We start from the raw sequence: 21944 nt of genomic DNA, 5'->3' as shown, positions 1-21944 counted from the left end.
ACAGAAGCACGGAGTAAATGAAACAGTTTTATCCTTTATATTGAGATGAAACCGATGACAGAGGGGTTTTGCGTAAATGAAAGTTGTTCTCAATCGGCTTGCAAGGTGTATCACGAATGATCCATCTTAAAAACACTGTTCGACAACCGGGTTTCTGAATTTTATTCTGCCAGACTTGTTACATCATGAATAATTGATTTCTGGAATGGATTGAAATTCAATTCAAAATATCCCTCAGTTGGTCGATCAAACAAAAGTTGAAGTATCGATTTGGCATTACTTCCGAATGTTTTGTAAACTTGATAACATGAAGAAAACGATAAAGAATATTTAATTTTTTTTCGTCTGGTAATGTAATCATTCTGGTGCTTTGAGGAAGCTCAACGACATTTTCGCAAGCTTCGTCTGTGGGGGTTCTATTTTGGCTAAAGTGGTACGGCCGTTGTCAAAATTTTATCAGTTAACTTCCTTATCGCAAAGACCCGAGTCGCTTTTATGAAATTGTTTCATAAAGCACCCTCTGCGAGATTGAAGTAGTTCGAATATAATTATTTTAGCCTTTGTTAAAGCACATTTTTCTTGTTTCTTGGTTCAAATATTGGCGATCAGGCACAATGAAAGGCACAGTATTGCTTGAATCCGACAATTTTGCACCAAGCGTAGTGTTGTAATTCGAATATCTCATGAACCAGTTGCGAAAACGTCCTTAGTGCGATATTAGATTTTGGTCGGTTCCAGTAGACATTTCCCGTGCCTTCTTTCCCGTTTGATTTGATTTGAATCGCGCTATCGAGAAACGCAAATATAAGTGAAAGTGGATAAAGGAGTTTAAATTGTTCAAACTATTTACGATGTTTATGATAATTCTCGGGAATGTTTCAAATTTTCAGATTTTATAATTCTTGTGCAAGTTTATAAATTGTCGAGGTGTCTCGTATCAAAAAAAAAAAAAGAAAAAAAAAAAAAACTGGTGGAGGAAAATCGCAATAAGCTCAATAGTTCCTGGTCCTGAAAGGCAAAAGAAGCGAGAGTAATTCTGCTCAAAACTAAAAAGAATAGAACAAGGATATTTGCTTCTCTCAAAATGCTCTACGGAATCGTTTTTCCTAATGTCATATTATTTTTTTCAAACAAGGAAAAGGATTGTCAGAACAGGCTTTCAATGTTAGCGTGAACGAATCCAAGCCCATTATCAGTGATGGTAAGTGATACCCACCCGTAAGAGGTTATATCAGGAGACTAAGTCGATTGAAACCTTACGTAAGAGATACACCGCTAAGAGCACAGAAAGCTGGAGACTAAGTCGATTGAAACCTTACGTAAGAGATACACCGCTAAGAGCACAGAAAGCTGGAGACAGATGTACGCTCTTTCTCCTCTCTTTGGGAAAGTAACAGTTTCTACGGCTTTCTAATTTTGGTGCAGAGATGTCATTGGAGTCCTATGTTACATTCTTATATATTTGCAGTATAGAAATATCGTTGTTTACTTGTTATTATCGCATTAAAGCTAAGAGAAACACTGTATTGTTCGTTTTGATGGGGTATACTATTTTCGTTGTTATTGATCAGAATTAGAAGAAGATGACGACGAAGCACGACTTGTGAGAGATCTATTCGACGGATACAACAAGAATGTGCGTCCAACAGAAGATAAGGAGTTGCCTATTGAAGTAAAATTTGGTATTGCATACACACAGATTGTTGACTTGGTATGTTTTTATTTTGATAGTATGATATTTTCAGAGCCTTTTGTTGCATTGAAAGTGTGTGGTATATCTGCCAGTCACCTTTGGTATCACGTGAACGCATGAATTGAATTTGCTACTGAGTGTTTCTCTAGGCTTTACGATATTCTTTCTCTACTTTCTGCACATTTCCATTTCCTCTGAAAAAAGTGGGCGAAGAGCAAATTTTTGGATGTCAAATCCAAGATTTTTGTTATTTTATTTTGGCTGTTGTTATAAACTATTTTCATGCAACTGAAGACAGTTTTTATTTTCATAAGTCGCAAGCCACGATTTCTTTTGTTTTAAACGTAAACAGATTGAGAAAGATCAAGTGCTTGTAAGCAACATCTGGGTCAGAATGGTAAGTAACTATAAACCGAATGCAAATATGGCGTCCAATTTGAATTGCCATTGTTCTGGAATGATTAGCCTCTCACACATGTAATAATCCTTTTGTGTTTCCACGTGAAGACGAGGCTAGTCAGTCCAGAACAATGGCAATTGAAATTGGACGCCATATTTGCATTCGGTGTATTCTTGTACTCTGCATGAAAGCCGACAGATTAGTTTGCACAATTACATCTTACGTAGTCTTCCCCTTCCCCACTGTACCTTTCTATCTTAGGTAATTTCTCTATTACCATGAAAAACCAAACTATGAAAGTACTTAAAGCAAAGACAATTGAGGATCACCGTCTGTTTGTTTTTTTAATACTCCAACAAGTTACGTACATAGAGCATGTACTTGTTGTTATAACATTAATGAAGTCAAAAGTGCCCAACAGGTTCTTTGTTTTATTGAACACTAGGCATGGAACAATCATCTTTTAAAATGGAACGCTTCTGATTACGGAGGAATAAAAACAATTAACCTTAGTCCACATCTGGTCTGGCTTCCCGACATTGTCCTTCACAACAAGTAAGTCCCACTAAAATGATTAAATAGAAAGAAAATTTGAAAAGGGAATTAAAAAATCCATCAATCCAGGCTTTACTTGTATGAATTTTCAAATAACCTAAAGAGGATCTTCTTCTTTTTATTTGTTTATTTTTTCAAGCAGAAAGTTTCCTTCATTTTGCTAAACATTGGCAAAACATTCCTGAGGGAGAATATAAAGGGTTGTTGGGGATTGCAAAGAATGAAGTCGATAGGGCAAATTTTTAATGAAGATAATCAAAACCCTTACATAACTAACTGCTTATGTATTATATTTAATTGGCCTTAAATTGAAGGCCATTTCGCTCCGAAACATAGCCAGTCTATTTATGTTACAAAGAGTGTGGCAAAGGTTCCTAATAACAACTTCCAGGGAAATACGGGGAGGGGGGAGGGGGGAAAGTTGTGAGTTCAATTAGAAAACTACTGGTCTTCATATTTTAGCTGCCATAAACCGTAGCGAATGAGCAGATAGAGCCTTAATTTAAGAAAACATTTTTCGTCAGCGCGGAGGAATTGCTTCCAAGTGGAACTCTATACCTCTTTAAAACCAAAGTGATCTTGACTTCAGAGGGATCATGTACGTGGTACGCCCCAACAATACTGCGCAGCGGTTGTAACATCGACATCACTTACTTCCCGTTTGACGACCAGATTTGTGAGCTTAAATTCGGTTCCTGGACATATCATGGACTTGAAGTGAACATCGTGCAAATGCGAGACGCAGCAGATCTCAATTTCTACATGAAGAGTTCCGAGTTTGAGCTCATCTCTGCCAAGGCTAAGAGAAACGTAGCCAAGTACAGGTAAAGTTTTTATCAAACGAAAGCCTCAAACTATTGATGACAAAGGTAGAAGTTTGAATCTGGATAAATTCTATCGGGGTGATAGCCCTCTGGGTTTTCTTGTTGCATGTAACCAGCTTACCTGTAGAGAGGAAGTATGATCGTTGATGCAAAACTATGATCAGTTAGCATGACACTCAGCATGATAAAATTGGATAGAATGGGTAAGTTTCCAAAGAAACTGTGGCTCTGCGTCGGTGGGTGTCTAACAAGATAAATTGGTGTTACAAACTTAGTTGATTAGGTGAATTGGCCACCGTAAAGGGTTTCTAAAGCGGACCTTTCGAGCGTCAGCCCTTCGTTCAGAACGAACCCAGGGAAACGTCCTTCGCTCTGACGAAGGGCTAACGACCAAAATGTCAGCCGGCTTAAGAAACCCTCTACTGTGGCCGATTAACATTATCAACTCTGTCAGTTGATAAAAACAATCGATTTATCATGATAAAAGTGGTTTGGTCATCGACAAGGGTTTTGCATGTAGGAAGTGAAGACAGGCCAAAAGTGACTCAACGATCCTGGTTGACTCGTAAGTCTGATTCGAATTCGTTTCCGTTTCCAATTTCATAGCAATTCTTCTATATCTTTATTCCATAAAGTCTAAGTCCTGTTTCTATTCAGCGGTAATTCGAAAAGATTTTTACAGCTCGTATCAAAGTCACGTCAATATCGCACTGATTGGGGTAATATCATAAGATAGGACATTAACGGATCGCGATAACCTCAACTGATGTTACGTAAAGAAACCAACTATGGGGTAAAGATCTTCAATATTTTCGGTGGTATACAATGTATTTCGGAGTTTGGGACCAAAATCAAAGAATTATATTTTGTTTGCAACAATTTTTCTAATGGAAGCTAATCTCATAGGCCACATACTTATTCAATTTCTCCGTTGACTTGTTGATAGTCTTACATCTCAGTTACCTCCTTCGTTGATTTAAGCTTGGAAAATGTATAAAACGGTGTTTTTAACTTTTGAGACTTCACCAGCACCTATTGCACTCATTAAAACCGGCACTTTGATTAGTCTATGGTGCTAGGAAAATTTTTATTTACATAAGTCGTGAATTTATAAGAACAATTCAAGTCGTATAAACAAAGCATGCAAGTTCACCGGGCACGTTGCACATGGCATCAAGATCCTACTGTAATATTGTGTTCTGTTACACGCAGCTGCTGTCCGGAGCCTTATCCAGATGTGACATTCTTCCTTCATCTTCGTCGTAAACCTGGATTTTTCCTCTACAATATCATCATTCCCTGCTTGGTGATAACCTCCCTAGCTGTACTGACATTTGTCCTGCCACCAGAGATCGGTGAGCGAGTGACTTTGGTAATTGAGTCATTCCTAGCTCTGTCATTCGTCGTTCTTATGGTTTCTGACAACGTTCCTGTTACCTCCGACAACGCTCCTCTCATCACAAAGTTTTTGATTATTTCCATGTGCCAAATAGGGGGCGCACTAATTGCAAACTGTATTTCACTAAACCTCTACAGAAAGTACCGGATGCCCCAATGGTTGAGAGTGGTGTTTCTCCACTACTTAGCCCGATGCTTGTGTATTAAATCGGGCCAACCGAAGGACAACATTGGACGACGTTCGCATCGTGCGCAAGGTCGACCAACAGAGGTGACAGTTCTCGAGGCTAGAAAACTCTCGGGAACAAAACCCCTGGGATCACCAGGTGGGCACTCGTTACAGTCACCGACTCATAATCCCACGGCTCTCTTTCGATCAACTCAGGATCTTCATTCAAAGATTACAGATGGACTCGCGGAGCTGGCACAGTCTGAAATCCACCACGAAGAACACCGCGCAAACCGTCAATTCTGGATTTTTGTGTCACGAGTTGTAGACCGCGTTTTCTTGCTATTATTTTCCCTTGCGTTTGTCTGTTCTTCGTGTGCAATATTTGCTCAAGTGCCAGATCACTATAATTTACTCTTGTAGGATTGTAGCAAACCGCGATTGTGGTTTCCAGTGAGAGGACTAAGCAAGAAGCGTAGATTATGAGGTTAGAACTGATTCATCGATCTTTAATTTCTGTGAAATTGACAGTTCCTCTGAACGAGAAACAATGCACTGTATCATCGATTTATGACTAACGAGATCAGTTCTCGTCTTTTAATGAGAAAATTAATATGAATCTTGGAAATTGGCCTCGGAGTAATAAAACAATAGGAGAAATATGTAATCTTGCACGATTAGGTGCGTTCTGACTTAGGAGAAACTAAGATTCTTTGATTGTCGCGTTTAAGAAAACATTTTAAGCTCGCTGTGTTCTATTCCGAAAACATCATGAATAATAAATTCTTGCAATCGAAAAATAGAGGAATAATGTTATTTTGAAACCACTTACTGAACACATGCTTTTTTGCGTTGCTTGACCAGTGCCGCTTCATCTTGTGATACAGTAAATTGCATTAACCACTGATACATCAATCGCCAAAATAGGATTTGTATGAAATGAATCTTTCATAGACACAAGATTATTTAAGGTGGTCAGAAAAAATTTTACTAGTTTATCAGCTCCCACGTTCTTGAATCTCGAAATTTTTTGCTCTTCAAATCTTTTACTGAGTGTTGCAGGATTATCTACACTGTTCGTCAAAAACAACCGTCTATATGAGTGGATTAGATAATTTTTTTAATCATACCTAAAAAAAAGGGAAATAAAAGAAAATCAATCTCCAGGAGTATTTAATTTTTTTTATTATTTTTTATTAAAATAAATTTCAGATTCACAAGGAAACTTTCTACTTTTGCATCACCTTCATCATCATTTCAGTGTGGTGGTTATTGAATTTATGTCTGCTAGAAATAGACGAAGATTTAAATGAAAACATCTTGCCCCATCCATAGGTTAGTGGTGCGGAAATTTCTAAACAGTTTCTTAATTCTGTTATCGAAACATTAAATCTGCCAATTGCCTTCTAGAAAAAGTCAACACCATAAAATTTTAAACCCGACCTTGGGACAATATTTATCTACCGCTGGGTAAACATTTATACCACATTTTATATTCTGAGATTTTTATAGACCGCTTATACAATTACGAAATTATGGACTTTCAGGTACTTTTTGTGCTACTGTACATTTATTATCGTGCTAAAAAAAAAGAAACTCAGAACAGTACAGTTAAAACTAAAATATTCCTGTGAGATCTAGACACCCTCCAGCTCAATTACTTCCAAGTGTTTCAATTATTGATATCATGGAGTAAGTTTAAAAACTGTTGTTTGAAACGAAAGCTATTTTTCACAGATTGTTTTGTCATATCATTTGTTTCGTTTCAGTTCTGCTATTTCTTTCATTGCGATTTCTCTACTCTCAAATCAGTGACAGCAAATGCCGGGAAAGTTGACCCATAAATAATGAAATGAACACCACCAACGCAGCAAAAAAAAATTTGCCAGAATGATCAATATCCGCAAGTACTCGACTAAAGTAGTCAACAAACACTTTGAACTGACGAACTCGTGTAGCTTAACGAATAAGCGCTAATGCGAACCAATGACACTACCACAGATACTAAGAATAAATATGAGTTACTATGGATAAAGTTCTACGGCGAAACAGGTTTCGAAGGCGGACTTTCGAGTTATATTTCTTATCAATTTGGTTATGATCAAAGTCGTAAGGCATTTTAAAACAGATTGTTATGAGACGTTTGGTTTTGTTTGTTGTTGACTATAACATCATTAATTCATACGTTCAAAAAAATAATTTGAATTCTCCTTGGGTTTTCTGGGTCTCAGAGGAATCTTGTACCATCTCTGGCAATCAAGATTTGCGTAAAAACTTAAGACTTATCACGGTGAAAACGCTTAAGTACATAAGTCTGTTCTTAGCAACGGATTTTGCTTCTTTTCTTCTAAATAAAACCAAACTGTGTAGGTTTAAAATCGATTTTTCTTTTGATTGAAACGTCGTAAATCCAAACGATAGCAAATGGAAAAAGAAATAGGGCGAACATGAGAAACGCGAAGGGAATAGTTTACTGGTCGAACTTTCCACCGTGAGGTTTTTCTTTTATCATTTTTACTCGTTCTTGTAACAAAACGTCCTTTGACTCGTCATTGGGAGTTTGGAGGCAACTTCAACGAATACCTTAAATTATTTACTTAGAAAGTAGAACTTTCCTTAGTAATTTAAGACACTGGACCGAGGATTTGTGCTTGTATCATGAATTGAATAAGAGACAACCACAAAAAGAACTGGACCTACCGTTTAAAGTGACTGGGTAATCGCAACATGCCACAGAGACTGATGAACATGGAAGGCGAAGTCCGCACCAAGACACGTGACCATCTAGTACAACTATTAGCCACAGGTACACAAACGGAAAACAGACACACGGCTTTCAAGGTACATGACTTTCCAAATCTACCAGCAACAGAAAGGTACGTTGACAGTTTCGGTTGACCAATACTAAGGTTCTGGCACGGCCTTTGATTCTGCTGAGACGGTAAACAAAAATGGGTTACGACTAAGATTTGGGTTCTTTGGTTTGAATTCAACCAACAAACTGTAATTGACGTCAATTTCTTGAGAACAAAATTGCAGTAAATATATCTCACTGGTGAAAAATCATCAAAGTTTACATGCAATAAGCGGGTAATAGAGACTTTGTGGGCATTGCCAGCATCTGTGTGGATTCGTGGGTTGACAGTTAACAGACTACCACTGTTTAAACATCTTATCAAGCATTCTTTTAAGAGTTGGGTGTCTCTTGTGCTTGTCTTTCATGTGTTATAAGTTTTTTTTTTAGGTTTAGAACGTAATACTTCGACTTAAAAACCATGAATATAACAGTCATGTCGAATCAAGATAAATTTATTCAACTGATGCCAATTGTTTGAATAGGTCGATTCCTGCAACACACAACTGTCTTTTCAAACAATAACTGTGCAGTATTTTTTTCTTTTGTGGTGTTTCTTTATTGCCTGTAACCTAAAATTCTAAACTTTCCTTTTGCAGCTGCTGCCCAGAGCCCTATCCTGACATAACCTTCTACGTTCACATACGCCGTATACCTGGCTTCTTCCTCTTCAATATTATCATTCCTTGTATGGTGGTCACTTCCTTCTCCGTCCTGACCTTTGCATTTCCAGCGGAATTCGGCGAGCGAGTGACTCTTGTCATAGAGTCGTTCTTAGCCATGTCTGTCGTTATCCTGAATGTCTCAGACAGCATTCCAGTAACATCAGATGCTACGCCTATCATTGTAAAAATATTGCTGGCTGCAATGTTTCAGATTGGGGGCACCTTGGTTGCTAACTGCATATCCTTGAATAGTTACAAGAAGACGGAGATGCCACGGTGGGTTCGAGTGTTCTTTCTTCATTATCTGGCCAGGATGCTATGCATCAACACTGGACATCCAAAAGCTAACGTCAGGTCCACAAGACGAGTGGATGTCCAGGTATTATGCTGTGAATTCTGTTATCTCCCTGAGGGCTCTTAACTGTCCTTAACTGGTGATATTTGCACGAGGGAAATACAGCCAAAGAAAGACACCGATGGTATTATTATTTCTTCTGAAATACACCTCGTCCTAGCTGTCGAGCTTATATCTTTTACATCCAATTTCATGATTTAGAAGTATAATGACTAACTATTGATTTTTTCGTCTTGAAACTTGAAGTTTGCTTACGGTTTGAAGAATTTCAGTCAGAGTGGCACGAAACAGTATGCATTGGTTCACTAGCTAGCTGGTTTATTAGCGGCAACTGATACAAATTTTCTAATTGCAAAGTTCAACCATAGAGGGTGTGTCAATAAAAATTTTCCTACTCAGTTTTTTTGAAGTGTTTCATAAAATCGTTAAGTTCTGTTGAGACCAACCGATCAAATGATGAAACAATCTATAAAAAAATTGTGACTTGATGATAATTCTAGTGGCTGATCTCAAATGTTCCCTTTCTCTTTCTTAATTTCATTTCAAGGTGGACGAATTTGAAAGCAATTGCATCAAGCTGGTGGGAGCAAAACCATATAAACCATTAAATTTGACACCGAGCAAGCTGCCTGCTGCAATCACTAAACCTCCAAGTACCCTGACAAAAATAACGGACGGAATAAGTGAGCTTGCAAGGAGGTCTATGAAAGAGGAAGACGCTGAACTAGACAAAGACTTCTGGATCTTTGTATCTAAGATTGCTGATCGACTCTTCCTAATAATTTTCTCCATAGTTCTTTTTTCCTCGACCGGTGCTATTTTGGCGCAAATACCAATATACGCAAATTCCCCATTTCAATAATGTGAGATTGAGTCAGGTAAAGGTTTACTAAAACAAGACTCTAAATTAGGTTAGGCAAACATCACCCCATGGTGTAATTGTCTTATCATGGCGTTAATCTTGGAATAATGATCAGTTGTGAATTTTTATGAGTCCAGGTAACTCAATGGTGTTTAAAGAGAAACTATCGGAAGTAAAGTAATTACCTTTTATGTTACCCTGTTTCCTTCATCAAAAGTAACCTGTAACATCAGTGGTCAGATCATTTGATAAACTTGGTGAATCCTTAGTTAAAACTAACATTCAGTTTGAATTGCTTGTAATTTTGGGGAACTGTGTAAGAAAATAACGTAAGAAACCTCATTTGCAGAGATTTACGCTTTTTAAAGTTTCCTATCGGTGAAATTGGCGATAATAACTGATGAACAAACTAATTTATTTAAAACAATTAAAGTGGTAAAAAGAAAAAAAAAAACGCACGACGCATTCAACGAACTAGATCGATGTCCTGCCAGTTACGGTTGAGTGAACTGGTGTTTAAAATACAGTTTACTCCACTTTCTCCAAAATGTGAGCAGTAGAGGAGTAAGGGCGAATTTGCAAAATAATAATAATAATAATAATAATCGTCACTGCTAATCGCCGTCGCAAAGTACAGCAACGACGCAGCTCAACAAGGTCGAACTGAAAGCTTACTCTGGCAGCCACTATACGGTCCATGTGTGGCCTTGGAGCACAGCTTACAGCCGGCTGGAATCAGCTGTATGTTGGCTTTTGGTGAGGGAGGAAATCCGGAGAACCCGGAGGTAAACCCTCGAAGCTGAGAAGAGAACCAAGACAAACTCAACCCACTTATGCCGTCGGGCCCGGGAATCGAACCCGGACCACATTAGTGGAAGGCGAGTGCTCTCACCAGTACGCCATCCCTGCTTCCCTAGAAAACTAAAACTACATTAAAAAACTAAAAACTACATTCAGATGAAAATTCTTTCTTATTGTTTTTTTTATAAATTCCAGCCATGTATTTCCACGTATTAACAACAAACATCTTAGAGAAGTTCAGTCTTTATTAAGCTGTGAAGTTTGAAAATAGCTACATAAATGATTGACCACTAAACGGCGCATTTAATTTTTATGGAAAAAGTTTCTTTTCAGAAACTTTTCAGTCGGTCGACAATTTCATGGACACGAGAAAGGTCTCTGAGCTAAGGCTGAACGAGTAATTTAGGGTATGCATATCTCAGTAATGCATATGCGGTTTGTGGTGGTTGGATTTTGATCCAACATTTTTGGGATAAAGCTCTGATTGAAATCCTTTTTTATGGTCGGATAAGATACTCTACCATCCTTTCATTGACTTCTCAGTTGAGTCCAACTATACTTGAAATCCACGAGTCGAAAAGATTCGTAACATGCCTGTTAAGAGTAACGAAAATAGAATCACGGGGCGGGTATCGTTAAGAGGTTATAAATCACCCATTTGTTGATCCTAAGGAAATTACATGTACGACTCACGGCGACAAGGCAATTTTATGGATCCGAGGGATAATGATTTAATTTTTTTGAAATCTTTCTCAGATGAAAAAAAAAAAAAAAAAAAAAATGATGAACAAACTATATATGATATTGTTTCAAATTTGGAGTTTGAGAGATAAATCAGTTCGGATGTATTGCATCACGATGTTTCTCACTTGCTTTGTCCACTTGGATGTTCGGTGCTCAGTTTCAGTTATTCCATATACAGGTGGCAATTTTGTTTTAGTTCGTGGTTTTCCGACAGAGTTCAACCTGTTAAAAGCACTTCCCATTCTGGTGGCACGGCTGAGTGTTACAAGGGTCACAGCCCTACAAAACAGTTACCTTGTTCTAGTCATTAGGGTTCCAGCCTCCGAACCTATCAGTTCGTAGAAAGATTGCGGCGTTTTGTTTTTCAAATCGACTCTATTAATTTTGTAAAATTTTATATTGAAGTACCGAGGCTCACTAAACCCGTCATGTTGTTTTTATTATGGAGCTTCTTTATTACTTATTGGGTTTCAACCTCAGCAGGTAAGCTTAGTGTTAATTCTTTATCCATGCCCCATGTAATTATGTAGCACCAGATATACCTTTTTGATGGGCTTATATTTGACAACTAAACTGAATCATATAAAAATCTAAATTTATTGGATCAATGCCGGAAACTCAACTCTAATTGGCTGAAAACCATGGGCGAAATTTAAACGGTGTACTTATGTTCAGTTTCTGCTCTGGTCAGGATCGGAAACCAATGGATCATTCGATATGTTTAGAAATGAGCGTTAGGTGAGATTTGTAAAGACAAGTAGGTTATCGCTCAGTGTAATAAAGATCACATTGACGCATTTAATTCGCGTTACATGGTCGTGTTTCTACCTGTTCTCTGCTTCATTAGCTTCGAAGAATTCCAAGAAAGAAACCAAATGGCTGTCAAACAAAATGAGCGTGGCAATTGATAGGATACTGAAAATGAAGGAACGGGAGCAAAGTATTTTGAGGATTTCTAAAGCATAAAATAGCTGGAGCTTTCATGAAGATTTTCGAGTAAGTGCAAAGTTTTCATGTCAATTAAGCTTAAGCCGGAGAGAACGAGAGGCAATAAGAAAGAAATAGTCTAGAAATTACGACGAAAACGACGATAACGGTGACCATTCATTAATTACATTGTTTTACTTTAGATTTAGTCCGAAGAAAGGTTGCTCCTCGGCCTCTGCTTGGGAAAAGAGACTCCAGAACCCAGACTATCAGTACGGCTCCGAGTAAGAATTATTTCATCTTTACCTATTCATTCCGATAAATATTTATGTCTAGGGGTGCGTGTGAAAGAGTTTATCAAATTTTTCATAGCTGAACAGTTCCTCACTCGCAGAAAAGAAAACTCACTTCAACTCTTCTTTAAATGGTGCACAGGACACCAATCGCAGCAAATAACAAAATAACCTCACACCATTTGGATCATTGGTTTACATAATGGAAAAGAAACGACCGTCTTCATTCAAAATGTCACTCATGGGTGCAAAGCCTGAATGACTGGCAAACGCGAAACCATCACACAAAACGTAAACTGTGCAAGTGATAATACAATCATAGGGAATATGAAGAAAACTTTGGGCGAATTCACGCACGCAAGGCTGCAAATAACTAATGGGCAGTCGCCGGTCACTTTGTCCGGTCAAACATGCTTTTGCTCGGACACTACCCGTTTTTGGCCGGTCAAACTTAAACAGTCCGAACTCTTGCGATAGTGAACCCTGATTGCACAGTAATCCTTTTGCAACTAAAAAACAACTGAATCCAAGTCGGTCTGACAATAAAAATTACAAGTCAATAATTTTACTACTCTTTACTGCAGAAGCATTGAGCACGTGAAACGGTTACGCAAGATACAACCGCAATTGTCCGTTTAACTTTACATCTGGCAAAATCACTTATAATTAAATATTACACTCAGAGCCCTTTTTTTAAAGTTACATTTGTGAATTTTTGTTAGAGTAAAAGAGTGGTCGGATTCTCCACGTTTGGGCCTTTTGCTCGCTTTTTGCACTTTGCAACAAATGCTACTTGGAGTATTCTCGATGCAACAAGATTATTCTTCGTGAGGGTGCTTTCCGATCATTCAATCGATCAAACAATCAATCACTTTATTTAAGAGTAAATGATGGTATCTAACCAAAGGTAAAACCCTCTACTAACTGAGAACACTTAAATAAAGTAAATAAAATAACGGAAGACACGATGATATGCAATCGCGACAGGACTTGATGACATCGCGAAAATTTGCGACTGCCGGGAATTTCTCGACCACTAATTTGTCTACTTTTAAATTGGTTTTATTTTTCTTTTGGAAACATGACTGTGTCCCTTATGATTGGCAAACAGTTGAAAATTAAAATTTCTTTGAACGAGTCGGTAAAGGACGGGACAAGATGTCCGGCAAACCAAGGATTTGTCCGGTCAGTATCCAATTTTGACCGGACATTGTCCGTTGACCGGCCGTTATTTGCAGCCCTGCGCACGCTGGCACAACATTGTGTCTTTCCATCGTCATTCAAACATGACGCATGTACGATCTTGATATCAATGTTTTTATGTTTCAGTTACCATCCATGTCCCTACTCTTCTAAAAGGTCAGGACGGTCAAGAAACTGCTCCAGCCGCCATAGCTTCAGAGGCACCTGAGGGCGCATATTTGCTTCCTGTAACTGAACAGAATAAAGACCAACGCCCAGCGATAAATCTACTGCTCAACCTTAAGCTTGTCATGGATGGAGGTATCGTGCTGTCTGAACTGCTACCTTTAACGCACATCTGAAGTGTACCAATCGAACTTGATTTAAAAGAGGTTTAGGAATACCAATTCTTCTCTCGATCACTTAATAAGGAAACTATCAGAAAACTCACACAGCTCTCTGAATACAAGGAAAAAAACCAGATATGTTCAGACATATCTATCACAAAAATAGAGCCTGAAACTGAACAATCATGAAAACAATTATATACAAACGAAAATCAACATGGAACAATTTAAGATTTTTTTGAGATATTACTCTTTCCGAAGTCAATGAATACCAAAACTCTAACTCTGTAGCACTCGCAGGCAAAAATGTCTTTTTCCCCAAAATGAAGAACATTTACCTCACCCCTCTAAATGGCGATTAAGTGAATTTGTAATAAGAGTCCAGCAATGAAGGAAGAGAGCCAATTTTTAAGTGGAAATGGGAAATGTATGCCAAGTAGAACTGTTGTAGAGCACGAGGAGTGACTTGCTCTATCGGTCTGGCATAGCTGGGCCAGGAAACAAAGAGAAATAGAATGTCAAGCGGTTTCATGTCCAACTGACCACACGTGTGAAAGTTTGGACTACAGAAAAATTATAATCTTAGGTTAGAAGACGTTTTCAGAGCGGTCTCCTGTGGTGGATAACCTTGACTTGAATTTTTTTCACAACCATCATCTTTCCCAGAGAAAAAGCCTGATCAATCAGAAGCCGTAACTCTAGTGACCGAACAAACGGCAGCACAATCACCAGCCATCAAAGCGAATTCTGGTGAGTACGTGGCTCATGAAGTCAAACTCGTGAGCCCAAATGTGAATCTTGATCCAGGTACTACTCCAGCTTCATCCACCGGAATTCAGGAAGGAATAGTACAAGGGGATAGTCCTCCTGTAGCGAGTTCACAACGGACCGGTCCTAACGGGATCCAACAATCTACTAGGAACTATGGCGTCGTCCCTTCCTTTCTCATCGTCCCTAAAAGGCGCGTGTTACACAACGTACGATCTAATCTGAAGACTAATGTACCAGGTAGGTTGACACTAAGCGGGATTATATACAGAGTGTTGACTGGCTACTGCCGTGGCTTCGAACAAAGTAAGCGTGCATATTGCCATTCCTTCTGGACGGGCAGGCTACCTTCCCTTACCCGCCTTCCTGAAGACGTAAATACGTTACTACACACGAATTCACAGTCATAGTGTGAACTAAGTTCGTAGACAACTTTTATTCGTGTTTCTTCCAGGGATACCAATGGCCAGGTTCAGACAACAATTCCTCTTCGAACACAATAAAAAGCGCCTGCTCCATGGAGTGCCACCACTGACTGAAGACGGGCGGCTTGACACGGAAGCTCAGAATTTTGCATCGGAACTGGCGAAGCAGAGAAATACAACGCATTCTCTGTTGAAAAACAGGGTAGGACAAGGAGAGAACATTGCTCTTCGTTGCTCATTTAAAGGTTAGAATTTTTCTATTACTAGTGTTGTCAAAGCGACCTTTACAAGCATGTGTGCAGGATGAATTACAATTTCCTTCGAGCCATTTGTCCACTGAGATTATTTACGATAAACTTTCTATCCAGCGTTCATTAGATTGATTAAAAAATCGTGTTCAAGTAATATACTTCACGGTATTTCTACCTATCTGACCAAATTCCACTTTCATGCAGCGATGTAAAGTGCCGCACCGGTGGCTTCTAATAACCTTCTAATAATTCTCCTCTGCTGTTCACCTAGGCTCACCTTTGACAGGAGCGCGAGCGACTAATCTTTGGTATGATGAGAGTAAAACTTTTGAGAGGAAAAAGAAACCAAATACTTCTGCGATAGAACGGTTTACTCAAATGGTTTGGAAGAATACCAATAAAGTTGGTTTTGGTAGAGCACAGTTCATCGACAATAGTGAGTCATCAGTTATTTTACTTGATAAAAGCTATTTTAAGCCAGCTCAGGTTCACATACTCGCAAAAGATCGCAGGTGATCGCACGACCGCTGAAACCCCTCAACCGAAGGCCGCGAATCGCATGTTGACATATGATCGCAGCCGATCGCAGCGATCAGTGATAACCGAGTCCGCGATTTACCATTCAACGGCAAAACAATGTAACTACAGTCAACCAACATGTACTCCGCGGACGCTGAAATTTTAATAGGTGTTAACATTCTGCTTCTGATCGTCCGGGTGAGTGTAGTCCTGAGAAGGACTGTTGTCGGTGGTAGTGACTGACGTTTCGACAACCTGTGCGAAAGTCATCATCAGAGTCAAGTGAATGATTGTTGTCAGTATAATGTTCTTCTTCCAGTTCGTGTAAAATGATCGGTTGGTTTTGCCGTGATGTTATTGGCTGTAAGACTCAAGTGACGTAAGTCGGTCGTGATTGGTCTGTTTCAACCTGTTGGTAAAGTTAGGTCGTTCTTTTTCGGTCGTTTGTGATGTTTATGTCGTGACTGAGTCGTTTGGATGGAGCGGGTAGTTGTTGAGATCTGTTTAGGGGAGTCTGTTCTAAGTTAGTAAACCAGCTTTCCAGAGTCAGTCGTTGAAGGTAGTCAGTGCTGTAGTTTAGGCATTGCGCAGAGTCCCAGTCAATGTCGTGGTTGGTAAGTCGATGGTGTTCAGCAATGTGATTGCTGACATCACCTTTCCTTGTCGCCCGTCTGTGTTCAGTCAGTCTTTTTGCGAGGTTTCTGCCAGTCTCACCGATGTAGGAGGCTTGGCAGTCGGAACAATTGATCTTATAAATCGTTCCCTGTCTGTTCCTCGGTTCGTCTTTGTCTTTAACGTTGGTTAGTAACTGACATAGTGTGGTGATGGGTTTATGGGCGACACGGATATTGAAGGGTAGTAATATGCACGAGATGTTATCAGACATGCCTTTTATGTACGGTATGGTTGTTGTAGTCGTAGGGGTTGCGATTTGTTGGTTACCAACTATCCAAGTACCTGACGAAAATACTACAATCGCTAACCGACAAATCCAGACATAAACTAAAATCCACTGAAGACTTCATTAACGCTACCAAGACTGTTCAGATACCTGACGACTACAAACTAGTGTCATTTGATGTGAAATCACTGTTCACAATTATTCCACTTCAATTGGCATTACAATGTACTGAGACTGCAATCCGACAATCTACCGACCCACTACCGCTACCGACAGACGACATCATGGACTTGCTAAACATTTGCCTAACGTCTACTTACTTTCAGTACAACGGTAAACACTACAAACAGTTACACGGCACTGCCATGGGGTCTCCAGTTTCTGTTGTTATAGCAGAAATTGTGATGCAGAACATCGAAGAACGCGCCCTTTCGACTTTCCGACAAACGATACCGCTTTGGTTACGTTACTTTGACGACACATTCACCGCCGTTCGACACGACGAAATCAATGCATTCCACCACCACCTTAACGAACAAAACACTGACATACAGTTTACCAGAGAAGTCGAAGAAAATAGAAAACTTCCTTTTCTAGACTGCCTGGTAAGCAACAACGACAACTCATTACGGACGACAGTTTACAGGAAACCGACACACACCGATAGATTAATAGACAAGTCATCCTACAACCCTACATCACACAAAGCCACAACTATCAGAACTCTAACACGACGCGCACAACTAGTATGCAACTCGACTGACAGCTTATCCGACGAGAACAAATACCTTCACCGTGGTTTTTCGAAGCGCAACTACAACAACGACTTCATCCGACGAAACACTCACCGACCCACTACCACTACCGAAACATACGACACCGCAACCCCTACGACTACAGCAACCATACTGTACATAAAAGGCACATCTGATAACATCTCGCGCATCTTACTACCCTTCAATATCCACGTCGCCCACAAACCCATCACCACACTACGTCAGTTACTAACCAACGTTAAAGACAAAGACGAACCGAGGAACAGACAGGGAACGATTTATAAGATCAATTGTTCCGACTGCCAAGCCTCCTACATCGGTGAGACTGGCAGAAACCTCGCAAAAAGACTGACTGAACACAGACGGGCGACAAGGAAAGGTGATGTCAGCAATCACATTGCTGAACACCATCGACTTACCAACCACAACATTGACTGGGACTCTGCGCAATGCCTAACCTACAGCACTGACTACCTTCAACGACTGACTCTGGAAAGCTGGTTTACTAACTTAGAACAGACTCCCCTAAACAGATCTCAACAACTACCCTCTCCATACAAACGACTCACTCACGACATAAACATCACAAACGACCGAAAAAGAACGACCTAACTTTACCGACAGGTCGAAACAGACCAATCACGACCGACTTACGTCACTTGAGTCTTACAGCCAATAACATCACGGCAAAACCAACCGATCATTTTACACGAACTGGAATAAGAACATTATACTGACAACAATCATTCACTTGACTCTGATGATGACTTCCGCACAGGTTGTCGAGACGTCAGTCACTACCACCGACAACAGTCCTTCTCAGGACTACACTCACCCGGACGATCAGACTACACCTTCACATGTTACCCCCGGGTCTCAGCCAATTTCTGCATTCTGCTTCTGTTGTCTTTACTTAAACGGAGAATCGCTCCTATGTCAAAGAAGAAACGTCGCTTCTGGGGAAATGGTGAAAATATCGCCTATTTTGGACCAGGCATTAATCTTCTTGAACTTGTTTTTGAATTCTTTGCTAAAGCGACTGATCAAATAGTCGTATTTTCTAATTTCTTCCGTAAACTGTTCAGTGTCAATTTCACCTTCCATTTTACACAACGAATATATAAAATTCATATATCTGAACTGCGGTTATAGAAACGTATTTGTGCACGATCCTCGCAGTAAAGAGCACTATTTAAGCAATAGTTAAAATCAGACCTGAAAAAATTCAGGCCTGTACGGGATTCGAACCACTGACCTCTGCGATACTAATGCAGCGCTCTACCAATTGAGTTAACAAGCCAACTGGGAGCAGGTGATCAAATTAGTCGACGTAAACCCGTAAGATGATAAATGATTTATCTTAACCTTTCTCCTCTGATTTATCATCTTACGGGCTTATGTCAGACTACTTTGATGACCTGCTCCCAGTTGGCTTGTTAACTCAATTGGTAGAGCGCTGCACTGGTATCGCAGAGGTCAGTGGTTCGAATCCCCTACAGGCCTGAATTTTTTCAGGTCTGATTTTCACTATTGCTTAAATAATGCTCTTTACTGCGAGGATCGTGCACAAATACCTTCCATCTTGTCAAAACACACGCACGTGTAAAAGTTGATAAACAACTGGTTGTCATGGTATCATGCCGCTTGCAGTGCTGCACGCTGGGAAAATATGGCATTATGGGACACATTACACTCCAATGATCGCAGAACTTTGTTCACATGTGATCGCACTCGATCGCAGACAATCGCAACCGATCGCATGAATAGAACATGATTCTATTCCCGCGATCGCACTTAATTGCGCACGATCGTAGAGCTGTTCATGACATATAATCGCAGACGATCACTGGTGATTGATTGCGATCGCCTGCGATCATATGTGAACCAGGCTTTAGCTATGAGGGGAGGAGTGGCAGGGGGAGGGCTTAGTCTAGTTTGAAGGGCAGACATTAAGAGACCTTTCGTGGAATGATAACGAAAAGGGTACCTGGTATTGGATTGAAGTGTCTGCGTGCTTTTCTGAAGTACTTGTAAATCTGCATTCTTGTTTACTAACAGGAGGGAGGATATGCTTCGTAGTTGTCGCTCGCTATGAGCCTTCAGTGAACGTTGGCGAAACGTTGTTGGATAACAAGCTGGAGCCCATTAAAGTGAAACCAAAACACCACACTGGTATTTAACAATCAACACTGCTACTAACTCAGAGAAGAATTCATTATATTACCAAAATAAAACCAATCTCGGACCATAAGTCAGAAGACTTTATCGTTGGCAAACTTTTTTTTGTAGTTAATTCCTGGGTGCTTTTTACACATAAATCCAAATATATGACTTATACTTGTGATCTATATTAATTTGGGTTAAGAAATATCAGAAATATTGTTTAAACTGTTCGGGTGCTCGCGTCACTCCATTTTAATTAATGAAAGCTCCATACGGATATATTTTTTCGTTTGAATATAAAGACTGCTGATATTTCATTGTAAAGAAAAATAGAGAAAATATAAAAAAAGAATGAAAAAAAGAATAAAAACAGAAATGGAATAAAAACGAAATTAAACGCTTTTCCGAGACAGTCATCATCTTACGAGACTTTCAAAAAATGGGCCCTTTGTGATATTCTTGTGAGACGCTCGATCGTTGTTACCATGACAACTGAATCGAACATTTTTAAATGAACTGCTTAAACGAATTGCAGGTTATCTTTGCCGCTTATGATAAGCGCTAACAAATTTTCAGTGATCATAATCTCTTCCGCCTGAGTTATTGTCAAAAAAAACCCTGGGTTTGTCGCTGTCATAACTTTTTCTTATCAAAATTGACCATAGTTGTAATTTTACATTAGGGATTACAAATCTAATCAGAATCGCTTCAGTAAGATGCATCAGCAAAAACCATGGATAAAATAAATCTTGAATTTCCGTACAAAGCTTGCTAACACATTGAATAATAAATTTCTATCCTTAGTAATCAAATCACTTAGATCAGAATGCGTTTTTGACAAACAATTTTTTTCTTGTAATTATCTCAAGGCTTAGTGTCATGTGAATTCATTAAGCCTATGGCCTCGTAATAACTAAATATACATTTTTGTTTTTCGTCTTCCTTAATGTCGTTTTGAGGTTTATTTTACCTGAGTATTGTTATATACATTTTTTTGACGATCAGAAGTATTTGCGATATTTCATCTTTGAATATATTGATATTAGCTTGCGTTTTGAGATTTATTTTACCTCGAGTATTGTTACATACATTTTTTTGACGATGAGAAGTATCTGCGATATTTCATCTTTGAATTTATTGATATTAGCTTGTTACAATAATCCCCTTGCCGATGGCATGGTTTGTGTTTTGATATTTGTAGAAACTTTATTTGTTTTTGGACGCCTGAGTCTTAGTTTTATTTGGAAGGCAACATTAACAGCCTCTGTCGTTGGGGACATGCAAGAAACGACAGATCCGTAGAAAATAACAGCCGGATCTTAAACTGCAACGTTTGGCAATGGATGGAAGCAAAATATAATAATTTTCTTTGTTAATCCACTACTATGACTGGAAGACTAGGAAGCTACAATTTGATCTGATAGACAAAACGCGGATTTCTCTGATAGATAAGAGTGTCTTAATTAACTTTTTGGTTTTATTCAGATGTAAAAATTAAATGCATTTGAGGAAAAGTGCGCATCGAGGAAAAAAGCCCCAAGCAAACCTTAATAGTTATTATCCGGATCTGCGCCTAATTATAATTTTTATTGTCAATTGAGAACCTTCTTTATTTAAACCTTTATGTCGTGGGCTGTAGCTTTTGAACGTCCACTTCAATTCTGAGTTATTTCTTGGAGACTCTTTGCATTGTCTACTCTGACATGTACTTTTCCAGTAGCTAGTTGGTTAAGAAAATAGTTGCTTATAAATTGTTTGGAACTGGTGGTCAATTAAAATTAACGACATTTTTTTACTATAATCCACCTCATGAAGAAAGCGAGTCTAAAATGACTTTAGAGTAGATTTTCATCTGCTGTTGTTCAATCAGTATAACACTTCTAGTATTAATAAAGGAGCAGACTGTAACAACGTTTTGGAACCCACTATTCCTCCTTATTTTTATTCTAGGAAAATAAAAAATATAGCTCAATGCCCCACCTGCCGTTATACATCCAAATCACATTTTACTGTTTAATCCTACCATATTTAATTTTCGCCTAGGTGTCAAAAACGTCTATCAAGCTAGGACG

The 21944-nt window shown here is 39.0% G+C and overlaps 3 protein-coding genes across 18 annotated transcripts in view; all 3 read left to right on the top strand.

The window, feature by feature from the left end:
• LOC111324299 (neuronal acetylcholine receptor subunit alpha-10) overlaps nucleotides 1-6205 on the top strand; it is a 30494-nt gene extending 24289 nt beyond the window's left edge. For all 15 annotated transcript variants that reach the window (XM_088739139.1, XM_088739123.1, XM_088739158.1 and 12 more), the window contains 6 exons: nucleotides 1136-1201; nucleotides 1572-1711; nucleotides 2046-2090; nucleotides 2539-2648; nucleotides 3173-3472; nucleotides 4685-6205. In XM_088739139.1, the coding sequence (XP_088595265.1) occupies nucleotides 1136-1201; nucleotides 1572-1711; nucleotides 2046-2090; nucleotides 2539-2648; nucleotides 3173-3472; nucleotides 4685-5462 (1439 nt within the window). In that variant the 3' untranslated portion in view covers nucleotides 5463-6205. The remainder of the gene's footprint in view (nucleotides 1-1135; nucleotides 1202-1571; nucleotides 1712-2045; nucleotides 2091-2538; nucleotides 2649-3172; nucleotides 3473-4684) is intronic.
• A 1561-nt stretch (nucleotides 6206-7766) lies between these two features.
• LOC148741334 (acetylcholine receptor subunit beta-like) lies at nucleotides 7767-9971 on the top strand. The gene is made up of 3 exons (XM_088739264.1): nucleotides 7767-7915; nucleotides 8493-8937; nucleotides 9461-9971. The coding sequence occupies exons 1-3, from the start codon at nucleotides 7767-7769 to the stop codon at nucleotides 9773-9775; spliced, it is 909 nt and encodes a 302-aa protein (XP_088595390.1). The 3' UTR covers nucleotides 9776-9971.
• Nucleotides 9972-10119: 148 nt separating this feature from the next.
• LOC111324329 (uncharacterized) lies at nucleotides 10120-21248 on the top strand. 2 transcript variants are annotated; one of them, XM_022927865.2, is made up of 7 exons: nucleotides 10120-11803; nucleotides 12451-12531; nucleotides 13870-14043; nucleotides 14736-14819; nucleotides 15292-15507; nucleotides 15785-15949; nucleotides 19768-21248. In XM_022927865.2, the coding sequence occupies exons 1-7, from the start codon at nucleotides 11749-11751 to the stop codon at nucleotides 19887-19889; spliced, it is 897 nt and encodes a 298-aa protein (XP_022783600.2). In that variant the 5' UTR covers nucleotides 10120-11748; the 3' UTR covers nucleotides 19890-21248. The 2 variants fall into 2 exon arrangements, with proteins under 2 accessions (XP_022783600.2, XP_022783599.2); XM_022927864.2 differs by having other exon boundaries at nucleotides 14736-15077.
• The last annotated feature ends 696 nt before the right edge of the window (nucleotides 21249-21944 follow it).

The sequence above is a fragment of the Stylophora pistillata genome, chromosome 1 (assembly GCF_964205215.1).
Source record: "Stylophora pistillata chromosome 1, jaStyPist1.2, whole genome shotgun sequence".
In the NCBI taxonomy this organism is placed as follows: Eukaryota; Metazoa; Cnidaria; class Anthozoa; order Scleractinia; family Pocilloporidae; genus Stylophora; species Stylophora pistillata.
This window is presented reverse-complemented; position numbering and strand designations above follow the sequence as displayed.

Bases quoted from the DNA above. Each gene is read 5' to 3' on its own strand.
- LOC148741334 (XM_088739264.1), top strand. From the start codon at position 7,767: ATGCCACAGAGACTGATGAACATGGAAGGCGAAGTCCGCACCAAGACA. The intron at 7,916-8,492 runs GTACGTTGACAG...TTCCTTTTGCAG, and splicing joins AATCTACCAGCAACAGAAAG to CTGCTGCCCAGAGCCCTATC. The intron at 8,938-9,460 runs GTATTATGCTGT...TTTCATTTCAAG, and splicing joins CAAGACGAGTGGATGTCCAG to GTGGACGAATTTGAAAGCAA.
- LOC111324329 (XM_022927864.2), top strand. From the start codon at position 11,749: ATGTTGTTTTTATTATGGAGCTTCTTTATTACTTATTGGGTTTCAACC. The intron at 14,044-14,735 runs GTATCGTGCTGT...CATCTTTCCCAG, and splicing joins TAAGCTTGTCATGGATGGAG to AGAAAAAGCCTGATCAATCA. The intron at 15,508-15,784 runs GTTAGAATTTTT...CTGTTCACCTAG, and splicing joins TCTTCGTTGCTCATTTAAAG to GCTCACCTTTGACAGGAGCG.